The sequence below is a fragment of the Notolabrus celidotus genome, chromosome 14, assembly GCF_009762535.1.
Source record: "Notolabrus celidotus isolate fNotCel1 chromosome 14, fNotCel1.pri, whole genome shotgun sequence".
NCBI classification, from domain to species: domain Eukaryota; kingdom Metazoa; phylum Chordata; class Actinopteri; order Labriformes; family Labridae; genus Notolabrus; species Notolabrus celidotus.
This window is the reverse complement of record NC_048285.1, coordinates 27,997,786-28,012,357: the sequence shown is the minus strand read 5'-3', so window position 1 is coordinate 28,012,357 and position 14,572 is coordinate 27,997,786. Positions and strand designations below refer to the sequence as shown.

At 40.2% G+C, this 14,572-nt stretch overlaps 1 protein-coding gene across 3 annotated transcripts in view; it reads right to left on the bottom strand.

The window, feature by feature from the left end:
• Positions 1 to 4,923: 4,923 nt before the first annotated feature.
• Positions 4,924 to 14,572, bottom strand: part of fndc3a (fibronectin type III domain containing 3A) — a 64,969-nt gene continuing 55,320 nt past the window's right edge. For all 3 annotated transcript variants that reach the window (XM_034700719.1, XM_034700720.1, XM_034700717.1), the window contains 8 exons: positions 14,220 to 14,395; positions 13,949 to 14,062; positions 13,689 to 13,838; positions 11,733 to 12,079; positions 11,019 to 11,231; positions 10,562 to 10,728; positions 8,185 to 8,309; positions 4,924 to 6,118 (listed from right to left, as the gene is read on the bottom strand). In XM_034700719.1, the coding sequence (XP_034556610.1) occupies positions 5,795 to 6,118; positions 8,185 to 8,309; positions 10,562 to 10,728; positions 11,019 to 11,231; positions 11,733 to 12,079; positions 13,689 to 13,838; positions 13,949 to 14,062; positions 14,220 to 14,395 (1,616 nt within the window). In that variant the 3' untranslated portion in view covers positions 4,924 to 5,794. The remainder of the gene's footprint in view (positions 6,119 to 8,184; positions 8,310 to 10,561; positions 10,729 to 11,018; positions 11,232 to 11,732; positions 12,080 to 13,688; positions 13,839 to 13,948; positions 14,063 to 14,219; positions 14,396 to 14,572) is intronic.

Genomic DNA, 14,572 nt, shown 5'->3' with positions numbered 1-14,572 from the left:
CCTTTTGGTTTTGTGTTTTCAAACTACAGACTCATGTGGACTTAACATTTCTGCAGCGATACATTGAAGACTTTTCATCTGTATTTTCATCTCTCAGGGGCAGATTCTTGTTTCTAACATTTAATCTACATTATGAGCATTTGCAAGATCAACTGGGAAACTTGGTACGAATTTGAAAGTCATATTAGTGGATTCAAAATCTACATTATATTTTGTCTGTTTCAATATTTTTGCAAGTTAATCCAAGTGAGTTTAAATGATTTCATGCATTTTCTTGTTACAATAATTAAAACTCTGACAGATGCAAATTACACTTCATTATTGCAACAATAGAAGGATCTGATGTTTTGACATATCATGCAGAAATGAATGGAAACCAATGGATGCCTTGGAAATAATACTCAAATCTTAACACTACAGCATTGAAATATTAAACTTCAATGTAATTAAAAGCAGGTCCTCATGCATGCATGATCTCTGATTTAATCTTTTGCATTTACTTTAACTTGTGAATTAACATCCTCTGTGTAAAAGACACCTTTGCAGGTTACCTTACCTTGACAGCAGAGCAGGATCTCCCAACTTTCAAACTTTGTCTGAGTCTCTCTTCTCGTGTCACTTTGCGTCGGTGGAGAGAGCAAGCAGCCGCAGGAGGGTCTCATGAAGTGGCAGAGCCGGTCTCTGATGCTTGATAACCAGTCGAGCTATACGGTGAGAGATGAAGAAAGGAGACCCTCCTCCACAGCACCCGGAGGAGTCAGAGAGCATGGGGAGGTTGCCTGCTGTGTGTGTGTGTGTGTGTGTGTGTGTGTCTGAGTAATCTCCCTAATCTAATGATGACAGGACGGATGTCAGGAAAAACGCAAAAGATGGAGGGAACAAGAGCTGAGGGAACCCCCCTTTCCATCACCGCTGCACCTCTGAGAGAATAAATGCAGATTGAGGATCATTGTGATTTAGACTGAGCATCAATGTGTAATAAATACACATATGAATCAGCCTATGTAAGTGAATTAGTTAATGCATCAATCACTGGAACTTCTGCGTGTTTGCCAACCCATCTGGAAATGAAGAATGAGTTCTGTGTTTGCCTGATTATGCGTCAGCCTCATCTGTCTCTGCTTGGCTTCATCACTCCACACACCCACCAGTTTACTCTTCCTCCTCATCCTCATGTTTACTGTCAGGCTTGTTATAATAAACCTGTCTTCAACAAGGGGGTGTCATTTTCAGGATTGACTTAAACTTTGGTCACTTTGGACAATAAAGGTTGCATGATGACAGATTTTGATGTGGCTTGAGTTGAAAATCTGGCTGTACTCCAGAGACAGAGACTGAATGAATGAGGTGTCTAACTCCAAAATTTACCTGAGATATTCCACCTGGCTACGGCTTAAAGTTCAGTCATCAATATAAGATTACAAGTGTTGATTTGGTGTATTTTTACCTTACGTCCCACTAAGCATTTTTCAGTCTGATTTAAAGTTTTTACCTCAAAGAAAGAGAGTTAAAAGCCTTACAGATAAATATGACACTTAGATATTTGTTTCCTCTGTGTCTGAAATGCATCACTTCCTGATCTACCAGTTTTCCCCGTTGAGTACCACAAATCACCAAAGCCACAATGACCTGCTGGATGACCAGCTGTGTGCTCTCTTGGTTCAGAGCCACCAAACCCATTAGATCTCAATGAACCTTTGTGGCCAGAGTCACACTGACACCAGGCTGTATTTGTATGTTTACCCTGAGCTGACCCTGAGCCAGGGGTGCAGCTCTCAGACCTCAGTCCAAGGGGCAGCAGGAACGTCCCTCCCCGGTCATTGTTTATTTCTGTCAAAGCAGCACGACAGGGAAAGCTCGTTTGGGCCCTTTTTTTGGGGGGGGGGGGGGGGAATCCAGTCTTTCTCTCAACACAGGGTAATGTTGCACACAAAACGGTGACAGAGACGAGTGAGGCCACTTTCACCCTCATTAATCATGGCTCTTGTGCTCACACCACTTATGTGTGATTGTGCAATGAACAGGGGCTTGTATCTTATGAAGAAGCTGTAATTCAACGACATATATGGCTCATTGTGTCAGCCTGGAGACATCATAATAAAGAAGAAGAATTAAAACATCAGGGAATGTTTTGTGCTAGTTGACTTTGTATTCTTGTTAAAGCTTTGGACTGAAGTTTCTTGAGGGACACAATGAAAGAGGAGCAAATGATGAAACAGCGCAGTAGATGTAGGGAGAGAAAGTCTTCAGTTTAATGTATTTCTCCTTCACAGACCCTTTGATTGGACAAGAAAGAAGCTGTCAGGTTCCTCAGTTTTTAAAGCCAGTATCAGTATTTCACACTCTGCTTGGGAGGATGTTGACTTACAGTATCTCACAAAAGTGAGTACACCCCTTGCATTTCTGCAAATATTTAATTCTATCTTTTCATGGGGCAACGCTGCAGAAATGACACTTTGATACAATGTAAAGTAGTCAGTGTACAGCTTGTATAACAGTGTAAATTGACTGTCCGCTCAAAGTAACTCAACACACAGCCATCAATGTCTAAACCACCGGCAACAAAAGTGAGTACACCCCTAAGTGAAAATGTCCAAATTGGGCCCAAAGTGCCATTATTTTCCAGTGCTGCCTTAACCCTCTTGGGCATGGAGTTCACCAGAGCTTCACAGGTTGCCACTGGAATCCTCTTCCACTCCTCCATGATGACATCACGGAGTTGGTGGATGTTATAGACCTTGCGCTCCTCCTCTACCTTCCATTTGAGGAGGTCCCACAGATGCTCAATAGGGTTTAGGTGTGGAGACATGCTTGGCCACTCCATCACCTTCACCCTCAGCTTCTTTAGCAAGGCAGTGGCCGTCTTAGAGGTGTGTTTGGGGTCGCTATCATGTTGGAGTACTGCCCTGTGGCCCAGTTTTTGAAGGGAGGGGATCATGCTCTGCTTCAGTATGTCACAGTACATGTTGGCATTCATGGTTCCCTCAATGAACTGTAGCTCTCCAGTGCTGACAGGACCCATGCAGCCCCAGACCATGACACTCCCACCACCATGCTTGACTGTAGGCAAGACACACTTGTCTTTGTACTCCTCACCTGGTTGCCGCCACACACGCTTGACACCATCTGAATCAAATAAGTTTATCTCAGTCTCATCAGACCACAAGACATGGTTCCAGTAATCCATGTCCTTAGTCTGCTTGTCTTTAGCAAATTGTTTGCAGACTTCCTTGTGCATCATCTTTAGAAGAAATGTGAGGGGTGTACTCACTTTTGTGAGATACTGTAAGACTTGTTTCTGAAATCATCACAACATGTTAAAAAAAAAACAGCAACACTACAGTGTGTAAGACTTGATCAGTTCAAGTGTGTTTATTTTGCTGGATAAATCAATGAATTATCAGATTTCACTTCCGATATGAGCACTGATAGAAAAAGATAGGTGAACTAATTGTTGAAACCATGTTTGAAGTTTCCAGGTTAATGTTTTTCGACACAGCCCCGGTAGCCAATCACAAAGAAGCTCTGTCATTGCTACCTTTTACTGGACGAGTGACTCAAAGACAAATATATGCCCAAACTTCCAAACATGATTAAGAATTATAAATCTTTTATTGTGCATGGATCCTTTGTAGATATCATGGCTATACAGATACACTTTAGATACATATCTATGATTATACATTTTCCCATAACGAACATTTTAAAGTGATATGTCTGGTAGTATGTATAGTATAACAAATTTCATTTTGGAATGTACGGTGTATGAGGTAACTGCAAACATTAAAATTACATAAAAATGGTCTCTATTTTTGTGCATATTTTACTCATTTTTGTAGCATTTTGTTAATCTCCCCAACCAAAGGTAGTAAGCCCAGGGTGACGAGGTGTTACAATGGCACACGTTGCAATCGCTATCAAAAATAGGAATTTGAATTCTTTAAATGACAAAGAGAAGACATCTGCAGAATGTCCCAAAGACCAAATCATGTAATTATCCAAGACGTTTAGCAAGGTACCTGTATTTTCTTTTATACATTTTGCAACAGCAGTTATCTGCCCCAAAACCAAACAACACTAGACCCTACAACCAGATTACCACTGAACACTCAGTGTGAGCAATCTGTTACGAATACTTAACACACAGAGAAAAGGCAAATTTAGATGAACAGGAAGTACATGATATAACACATTTTTGTATCTGCCATTTCCATTCCATGATTCATGGGTACTCAGGATTTATTATTTTCTCTGGAGAGTATTAACTTATATTACTTCAATATTATAAAAAAATATACTTCACACATGTATAACCTGACAGAAGAAATCAAAAGAAATCATAAGTAATACACAGAACTACTTTCCATTTCTTTCCTGATTACGTAGGTTTACTAAACATCAAATAAATGCTGCAAAAAGTTAAAGTCAAAGTAAATAAAACACGCTTTAGTGTTTCTTTTTCTAACACTAAAAAGAAAAACATCAAAACTTAAGAGAAATTAAGAAAATTCTCCCGAGATTTTTTTTCCTCTCCAATTAAGGCCTCTGAAACAACTGGTACATACTTTTTTCTCTGTTTTTTTTTCTTTCTTTTTTTCGGCTGAGATAGATCAGCTGTTTCAGTGACATGTTATGTGGTAACTACAACTTTTAAAACACCCAAAACACAAGTAGGGCTTGCACAATCTCAAAGTGTGTTCTATAAAATGCATCACAAGACCAAGACGCAGTCAGTCGAGGTTTTCTTTCACTAAGGTGCAAAAAATCAATTACTGGGGAAAAAACAAAATAAAACAAAAACAAACATGTAAGCATACATTTTTTGTGCTGAACAACAATATCTCGGAGTAAAGCAGCAGTATAACTATATGATAGTAAAAATAATTAGAATTCACTGTTTGTTTGGTTTTTGTTTGTATTCTATCTTTATACTGAGCTTTTTTTTTTTTATCTTCTCAAACTTACAGGTCCTTGTGTCTTCACTGTACAAAAATATACTAACATTTCTCCAGTCATTTTTGCATCCTTAAACATTCTGAACATCAAAAAGGTTGGAAAGTGCTAAATGAACGTTCTACTATGTGAACAAGATTTTTCTCTCTGTTTTCTGCTCTCACTAGACCCCTTTAAACTCCAGCAGGGGGGTAAAAGTCCCTTCATCTGGCCCTGAAGCCCTCCCAGCCGTGTACCTCTGTGGCACTAACTACATACAGTATACACATCTGGACACACACACACACACCCCACTGTGCAAACACTGGCCCACCAGGTCCCAGGATCCAATAGCACATAGGCTAAAGAAACACCTACATACTATTTTTGGAACACATCTATCAAAAACAGTTTCATACTGGACACATAAATGGAAATATAAATAATGACTATTTCTATACACATATATATATTATATATATACTGTAATCAACAAGTACATGAGTCAAAGCGCCCCTTCCCCTAAACCCTCTCCCCAAAACAAACCACATTCCAGCTCTTTCTGAGTTCCTTTAGCGCAGGAAGCTGATCATGATGGAACAGAAACTGACCTGAACAACAGATACCACAAAGTTGGGGCAGGGCGACAAAGGCAGGAGAGTCAGGAAGGTATCACAGGTGTCAGATAAGGTGTTATATTATCCCCAATTTTTCACTGCTATTCAGCTCTCACTAACCAGCCCTAATGCGAATACTCTGTTAACAACAGAAAAGAGTGAGTACAAAACAAAGAATACAAAACAACAGAGAGAGGGGGGAAAGAATAAAGCTATAACCCTGCAGCCGGGTGCCGCCGAACTGCTCATTTAATGACAAAGTACTGGATGACAAAAGCAATGAGGATAGCGATGACCGCGAAAACCATGAGGAGGAGGAAAGCGCACTGCTCGTCCGTCAGGCTCCGTCGGGCTCGGTTGGACTCCGTGCACGCCCTGGATCCTGAGCCAGTTGCACTGCTGCCTGAAGCCACATCGTTCCGTTGGGGGGAAAGGGTCACTGTTACACTGTAGGGACCGCTTAGCTCAGGGGCGTCCTGACACTGTCTGATGGCGCACACCCGGAAACGGTAGTCGCTGTTGGGCTGCAGGTTCTGGACGTGGAAGGATGTGGCGGAGCCTTTATAGGTCTGCAGAGAGGAGGGAAGGAGAGGGATTCAAAATGTGAAAATGAAGTTTTTGGTAACTACAAAAATCTAATGTGTCTTTTTGATCCATTCTTATATTCTACCACTGTTTTAATGAAAATGCTTATAGGAACACTGGAAAAAATACCCCTCCAAAAACAAGATTTCTTAAAATAAGATGTAATACTTAGAAAACTGATCTTAAAATTAGCAGGGAAAACTTATTTTAAGCAATATTTTACCAGTATGTTAAAGCTTAGTGTCTCAGAATAGGACATGATTCTAACAATAAGTGTTTTTCCACTCAAAAAAAGATTTTGGCACTAACACATGTCATGTCAACTTCTTCATTTGAGATATATTAACTTTAATTTGAGTTGTAATATAGCAGCACTTCTCTAGGTTTAAGACCATCTTGTACTTGAAATAAGATGACAAAGTTTAATTTGAGCATTTTGAGATATAATATCTTCTCATAGTGAGCTGGATATACTAATATTCAGTCATGTTGTTTTTTAGGATAAGCAAGCTATGCTCTAAAGTAGGTGTTTCATTGTGTGCATGTAGTTTGAGGATGTATATTTTGATCTGATTTAGAAGAAACAGTGTCTGAAAACTGTAACCCACCCTTAAAAACAACAACTTTTCTTTCTTTCTTTCTTTTATCAATGGAGCTGTTTTCTGATAGATTCTCCAATAAAATGCATTTACTTAAATCTAGTAAAGGGTTTGTCTTAAATCAAGATTATCCGTCTTCTTCAAATAAGATCTCAGCTTGAAAAATGTATGAAATGTAAAATAAACCTTATTTCTTCTAAATGACAACTCAGAACAAGATCATTTCAAGATTGTTTGACTTAACAAGATATTTAAGATGTCTTAAAACAAGTCCCTCTATCTTGCTCAAATGTTACTTGTTAAGTAAATGTATCTTAAATTAAGTGGGAGAAGACATTTTGACTAAAAATGAGACAATTTCACTTGGTAAGATTTTGAGTTTTTGCAGTGAACACTATTATTAAACCACTCTATGGACTTTTCCTGATATGCCCCTGAACCCTTCCACTATATTGTAATTAGATTGGTTTGTTTAACGGTACTGAACCTTCACTCCATAGAAAGCTGACAAAAAAAGTCCACTCTCACTGCTCTGTTGAACCCAAATCAACATCCTTTTCAAATGTTCAAGTTTTAGACTTTATGGACAAAAATGTTTGTATACTCCACTCGTTTAAATTTGCTTGAGAAAAAAAATGAATAGGAAATTCATTTGACATTGCTGTTTGTCTGCCAAAAACAATCAAACATTGAGAAAACTAAGTGAGTCTGATCTTTTCAGCTGTTAGTGTTATAGTTTTAGTGCTCTTTTAGTTCTCTTCTCAGCTCAGCTCTTTATTCAAAATAAAAAACTAAACCTGGAGCACAATTCAACTCATTCTGGTTTTTATAGTCTATAAATTGGGAGTATAATGACAAATTCAATGTCGCAGACGACAACCATTACAGAAGGGTACAATCAATTTGAATTACTGGATTTACACTAGAAAAAGATGTTAAGATTTTGCACCATGCATTATACACCAGCTTCCTTCCCCCCCTGGGTGGTGCAAAGGCGGAAGCAAACTGCTTCAGTCACACTCCTGCTCCCATCAAATGAATAATTCCCCTTCCTCAAACAGAAAGCTTTTGAGTCTAGGCCACTGAGACTGACCGCATAGATGGAAACGAACTCATGCTTGATGACAGCCTCATATTTCAAGTGACTGATTCAATAGCCATGTATGATGTGGTGAGATTAGCATAAGCCCGCAGTGGCCATTACTCCACGTTAACATGGCTGGAGGCCACTGAGAGGGATGAATGTGCTGGCAGGGGCTCGACACCTGGAATACCTCATGGATCAATGACCTTTGCATAATGGACAATTTAAAGCCAGCGGTGACAAATACAGAAAGCTGCAAAGCCACAGTGAACACATTAAGGCCCCTGGATGCATCTGTATCCTGATCTGCATTAAAAAAAAAAAACCACTGCGATGGACAGATAACCCTCACACAACAAGGCCGTACCTGTTTAAAGTCAGAGTTTCCCATCATGCATTGCAAGGTGTAGATGATTGGATCCCCCTTCATTGGCGACAGGGCCTCCCATGTGACTTCACAGGAGTTGTCATCCAGACGCTCCACTTTAGGGGCTGAAGGGTGGAGGGAAGAATTGAAGAGGTAATGAGGGACACACTGAAGGTAAGCAAGATCTGGAACAACATTACTTTTAGTTTTAAGATGATCCATGGGAATAAACTGGAATTTATTGGAATAAACAGGAGTAAACCAGGAATTCTTAAATATAGTTGGGGAAAATATATTTTAGCATAGTCCTGACTAAAACAACCAGATTTCACGCAAGTACAAGTTAAATATCTATGCTATTCCTCCATCACATGCACACATAGCACACTGCTTACTGCAGGGCTATTGAGACCATGCCCCCTACATGCACTGTGCATTCCTCCATCACATGCACAGATGATTTCTAGAATCCTGGACCAAACTTTTGAGCCCAGAGCACAAGACTATTGAAGCCACACATTTGAGCCTGTGGGTCGGGGGGTCAATGAGTAGTATTTAACTCAACATTCATGTCTTTGTTCTTCAATGAAATAATTGATTGTTCAATAAAATATTTAACACTTGATAAAGTTCGACTTAGAAATAAATCTGTATTAATTGTGTTATTTTGGATGGATGTCTGCTTATAACAAAACAAATATTTCCATTAAATTACCCTAAATTCCCAGTTAATTCCCATGGAAAGATAAGATAAGACATCCTTTATTCGTCCCACAACGGGGAAATTTAAGTGTTACAGCAGCAAAGTAGACAAAACAGTATAAAGTAAACAAGAGCCTATAAAATAGCAATTTAAAAAAAGTTATTAGCAATTAAAATGAAAGAAGTAAAAATAAGCATTTCTTAGAACATATATACACAATGTATATACACAACTAAATAAGTACATTTACAAATATTTCCAAAACCAATGACATGGTGAAAATGTGCACAGACTTGTAGCCTAGGTATAAACAGTGTACAGAACAGAACTGGGAAGATGGGTAGAAAGACGTATTGCACATGTAAGAAGAGAGGGATGAACTGGATCTGAATTTTATTTGACTTTATTTTATTTTAACTGTCTTAAGAAATATATTGTAAAATAAATGTATTCCTTTAGAGTTCTTTTAGAGGAATTTTATGTCTTTTAAAATATGTTTTATTTCTTTATCTTGACTTGTGTGTTTTTATGATCTGCCTGGTTTATTTTGCTGCCCATGTAAAGCACTTTGTAACCTGGTTTTGAAAAATGCTCTACAAATAAAATTATTATTATAAGGTAAATATTGCACTTGAGTCCGTTTTGGTGATGTAATTGTTATTGGTTATAGAGTCTGACCAAATATTCCAATTTGGAATATTTCCAAAATTCCCCAGCTTAACTTCCCATGGAATTTTACCAGACATTTTCCACCCCTTTGCAGCCCTATGTTTCTGTGGTGGGATGTGGGAAATAACACTTCACTTAAAGTCACACAGATCTGTTTGAATTCTGAATAAAACAAATCCTCTGAAAGCGTTTAGAGCTTTGATTTCTCTAATACTGAAAGTTAAACAGAAGACAAAACACACATAAAATTTCCACATGATTGCGTGCTGTGAACTTTCAGTCTGAATTAAAGCTCTGGGGAATTGTTCAAAGTGAGGCTGCAGCAGAAACGATTTGCTTTAATACTGAAGCACTGGCTATAACTATGTATGGTGACTCAGCTGATGAACTGAGAGTGAATTCTAGATGACTGCATGCAACTTTTACTCATTAGTGAAGTGATATAACGATGAGTCATGCTTTTCTTTAGGTGGGTGGCGTTATAAGCATCAACCATAAAAATAGCTCCTAAACTGTTAATTATGAAGAAATATAACATTGGAGAGGATTCTCACGTGAATCTTTAATGGTTAGTCTGAATTCAAACAGCTAATGGTTCAGAGTTCACTTCACTGTGTGGGGACACAAACGGTGTTAACACTAACAAACCGGCACATGACTGATTCAAAGGAGGCGCTGCAGTGAGAATAAAAACCCACATACTCATTATGGACTGCAATATGTGGGATCAAAAGAGGCTTTACAGAGACTGCTTGAGACCGGAGCAGAGTGCTGAACAACCCAACTCACGATGACAGACAGACGAGTGAGAGATCGGCCGCCGGGTCTTAATCAAATGCGAGTCAAATTGGTTCAACTGAGGTTAAAAGCTGAGCACACTGGCTGTCTGTGTGTCAGCAGTGAGTGTAAAGATAACAGAAGCTGATGCACATTGGGAATACAGAGAGATACAAAGAGTACAAAAAAGAGAAAGAAGGTGAGAGAAAAGAAAGGCTGCCACTGTACCTTTCACAGGGGCTGGAGGAGAGCGCGGGGTGGTGAATGTGTAAACATCAGAGAAGGGCCCTTCGCCCGCCTCATTAAAGGCCTGGATGCGGAACGTATAAGAGGTAGACTCATTAAGCCTCTGGACTTTGTGTGTGTGGCATGGTCCTTTATACAAGGATATAAATCTGCAATGACAGGAACATGAAGAGGGAGAGAGAGAGGGAGAGAAATTAATGAGTAAAAGGGTAAAGATGACAAAATGCAAACGAGACATGTGACTCCTCTGTCAGGAAACACACACTGGATCATCAGTTGCTGTCTCCTTGTAACAGGCTCTCCGTCTAAAACAATACTTCCTGTACACCCGCCCTCCTCCATCCAGTCATCTACACCCTTTGCCAAAAAAAACACCCTCTTCCCTTATCCCCCTCATCTCCTGTCACTTCCCCTCCGCCTGACTAATGGGCCCACCGACCTGCCGCTCTTGTCCCCCATCTGCAGCTGATACTGGAGAGCATCTGAGGTGGAGGCTTTGGTTGGGCCGTCGCCCCACTTGAGCCTGAGGGTCTGGTGGCTGAAGGCGGTACACTCCAGGCGAGGGGGCTGTGGGGGCAGGGGCTTCGTCTTCAGCTTAAAGGTGTGACTAAAGGGGCCGGCTCCCAGACTGTTCAGGGCTTGGATTCGGATCCTGAGGATGAAGAAGAGGTATAAAGATCAAAGAGAAGGACTGAGCTGACCTGAGCAGGGAAGATTACTGGCTTAAACAGTATTTCACCCCCGCTGGATGGTGTTGATGCTCAGCCTCTGTAAATGTGCAGTCGTTAAGAATTCATGTATTTTAATGTTGTTCATCTGTTTCTGGTTCTAAACTCAGGAACACACAAACACTGTCTACTCCAGAGTGCCGTGCCAACATAGAGTAAATGTATTGCTTTCTTTGGCGGGTTGAACAGAGGTTTGTTTGTGAAGATAAATTCTGTGTGTCAGATCTGAAAGGCTCACAATTTTCAAAACAGCTGACAGCTCTTTCCAAGATAACCTCAAATTACAAGTGTAAACAATCATGAACCAGTGTTAGTCAGTATATGACTGTGCTGTGAATATACTTGTGCATGCTGACAGTTTTAAAACTACCAATCTGAAAGGTACAAAGTGATGTTGGACAGCTGTACAGTGACGAAGCACCCACCTGTAGCTGGTGTCAGGTTGCAGATGCTGCATGATGTGTTTGGTAACAGGATCGACGACGACAGGCTGACGCTCTCCGAGGTCAATCAGGTAAGAAGTGATCTCAGAGCCGTGATCACATGGGGGGTCCCAGCTGATACCCAGGCAGGTGGACGGGGAGTAGAACAGTGGTGGCCGGTTATCACTCTCTTCATCTTCCTCATCTTCGTCCGCGTCCACGGGAGTCTCGTACCTCTGCATCTCGGACTCCTTCAGCACGTAGATGTTGCTGACGGCTGCGGGCACGGAGCAGGGCGTCTGGCACAACACCGCTTCACTGAAGGGCCCCACGCCGGCTACGTTTGCAGCCTGCACAAGCAGCAAGACACGAGAGTCAACGTCAACTCTCAGTTGTGACGGGAAAAGATACGTGTAATGTCCATGTGTGGCCACAGGGTGGAGTTCTAATGTAAACATCTCTACTTAAGGTTCAACGAGTCATTACATGTATGTTTTTTCCTGGCTGGACCATGAATGTATAAATAAACATAATCATATTTCTGTTGGAACATATGGGTCATGGACATTACAAGGTAGTTAAGTTCTATAGCATGGCTGTCTCAGGGCCAGATGAGTACCGCCCGCTCTGTGGACTACAAGGAGACTGATCACACTGCAGGTAATAACCCATGAGCAACAGCTCTCTTCTCCACTGTTAAACTGCAAAAGAGATTGAAAGTAGAGCCTGAAATTTCAGCCCAAACCAGACCCAAAGGACATTTTAGTGCCAGATTGTGTCTCTTTGACACTCACTCTGGCTTCGTTGGTCACAGTCTAAAAATGTCCTCAGTGCAAGAGCACAAGTGAGAAATAGAATATCCTGCTGCTTTATCAGCCTGTTCATAACCATCAAGAATACTGTGTTTGAGGTAAAAAGGAATAGATCATTGAGGGAGCATTCGCAAGTAATCATAGGGTGGCACCCTAAAATCTAACATCTGTCCAACAAAGGAAATCCTAAATCTCACCACTTTGTACCCAGGAGATGTAAAAATCAAGCAAAACACATCTGCAACAAGTTGGCCTGATGTTATTTTTGACATATGTTATTTTTGTATTACAACATTTTAAGAACCCAGTTTATAAGTGCCTGTATATGGATTGATGAGGAATGGATTTCCTACAAAGGATGGAGAAATGTCTGAGAATAAGATGACTTGAAGCTCAAACTGCCTCAGCTGACTTGATTGGACATTTATGACAATCCTTATATTTTAAAAAGAGGATGTCCAACATGTCATACTTTTGTGGGATTTGAATTCAAACCATCTTTAGAGTTGTACTTCACCCATCTCCATAATGGTGCATATTATAATGGAACAAATTAACTACAAAAATAACCCTGCTTTAAATCTTTTAACTGATGTTTTCTGTTTTAACTACAAAGCTTTTGTTCTGTCAAATCAAACTTGTATCTTACTATGAAGCTGTTTATTCAACATAAAGCCCCTAAGGCAAGATTTGCAAGATTAAATGTAACTGTTTCATAATAATAAGTTGAGAACTGACTATCTTTCAACATCAGGAACAGATGTTAAATTCTAAAATTCAAAATTGGATGTCTTACAGGATGCAGGACAGAACAGAAAAATATCTCCTAAAGTGGGGCGTGTATCTTGATGGGATTAACAGGCCAGAATGAAGATCAAGTGTGAAAATTAGAAGTGGTTTTGTATTGTTTTTTATTTTTATGTCAATTGGATCTTATTATTTTTATGTTCCTTTATATGCTAAGCCACTGTAGAAGACAGCACCTACTGAACCCTCTTGGTTAAGGTTTTGTGTGTGGGTAGGGATTATTTGTAACAAACAGATGTGTGCCATATATTACCGCTGTTTTGCTTTTGTAAAATAAAAAATGAAAGTCATAAAAAAAAAAAATTCAAAATTCAAATTTCAACATCTTATTAGCTCTCACCTGCACCCTGCAGAAGTAGTTGGTAGCAGGAAGCAGCCCTTTCATTTCATGGCTTAGCCCTGGTCCACTGTAACACACCTGCATGCTGCCCTCAGCAGCACCCCACTCTAGTCGAAACTCTGTCACTGGGGCACCATTACTGGGAGGGGCCTGGAAGAAAATAATCACACGCACAATCATTTAAAAATATAGTTCTTTCTCAAAAACAATTCATATGATATCTTAATAACTGGGGACATAAGAAGTGCTGCTGGTCCTACCTCCCAGTTCACAACAACACAGCTGGGGGATTTGCATGTGGAGGAAGGAGCCTTGCACTGCTCGGGGGCCCCGGGGCCGGTTGTAACTTCACAGCGCTCAGAGAGAGGTCCAAACTATCCAGGAAAAAAAGGGCAAAGCTCAATTAATACAACTCTTGAACTACATATTATATTCTTTGTACCATATTTACTGAGAGAGGTTCAAGTGTGTTGCACAAAGCAACACTCCTTTCTCCTCGTATTGATTGATCCTTTTTTACAGTGCTCTCACCCCAGCCTTGTTTGCTGCCTTGAGCCGGAAACTGTAGGTTTTACCAGGCATTAAGCCTCCCACAGAGCAGTCCAGCTCTGGACCCTGGTAAACCTCCTTGCTCTCCTCAGACAGCTGCCCACTCACTTCAACACTGTAGCAGGACACTGCACTGCCTCCGTCTACCTGAGGGGGACCTGGGAAATTTGTGCAACCAGTGTTTATTAAATGATATTGTTTTATGTATTACACGATAAAGACAAAGATAAGATTTGAAACAGATTAAGAAACACAAAGTGCATGATTAAAGCTCACTGTTTTGAGGTAGTTTGCTAGACAAATAAATACATCAGCAGCATCCCACACAGATCTGA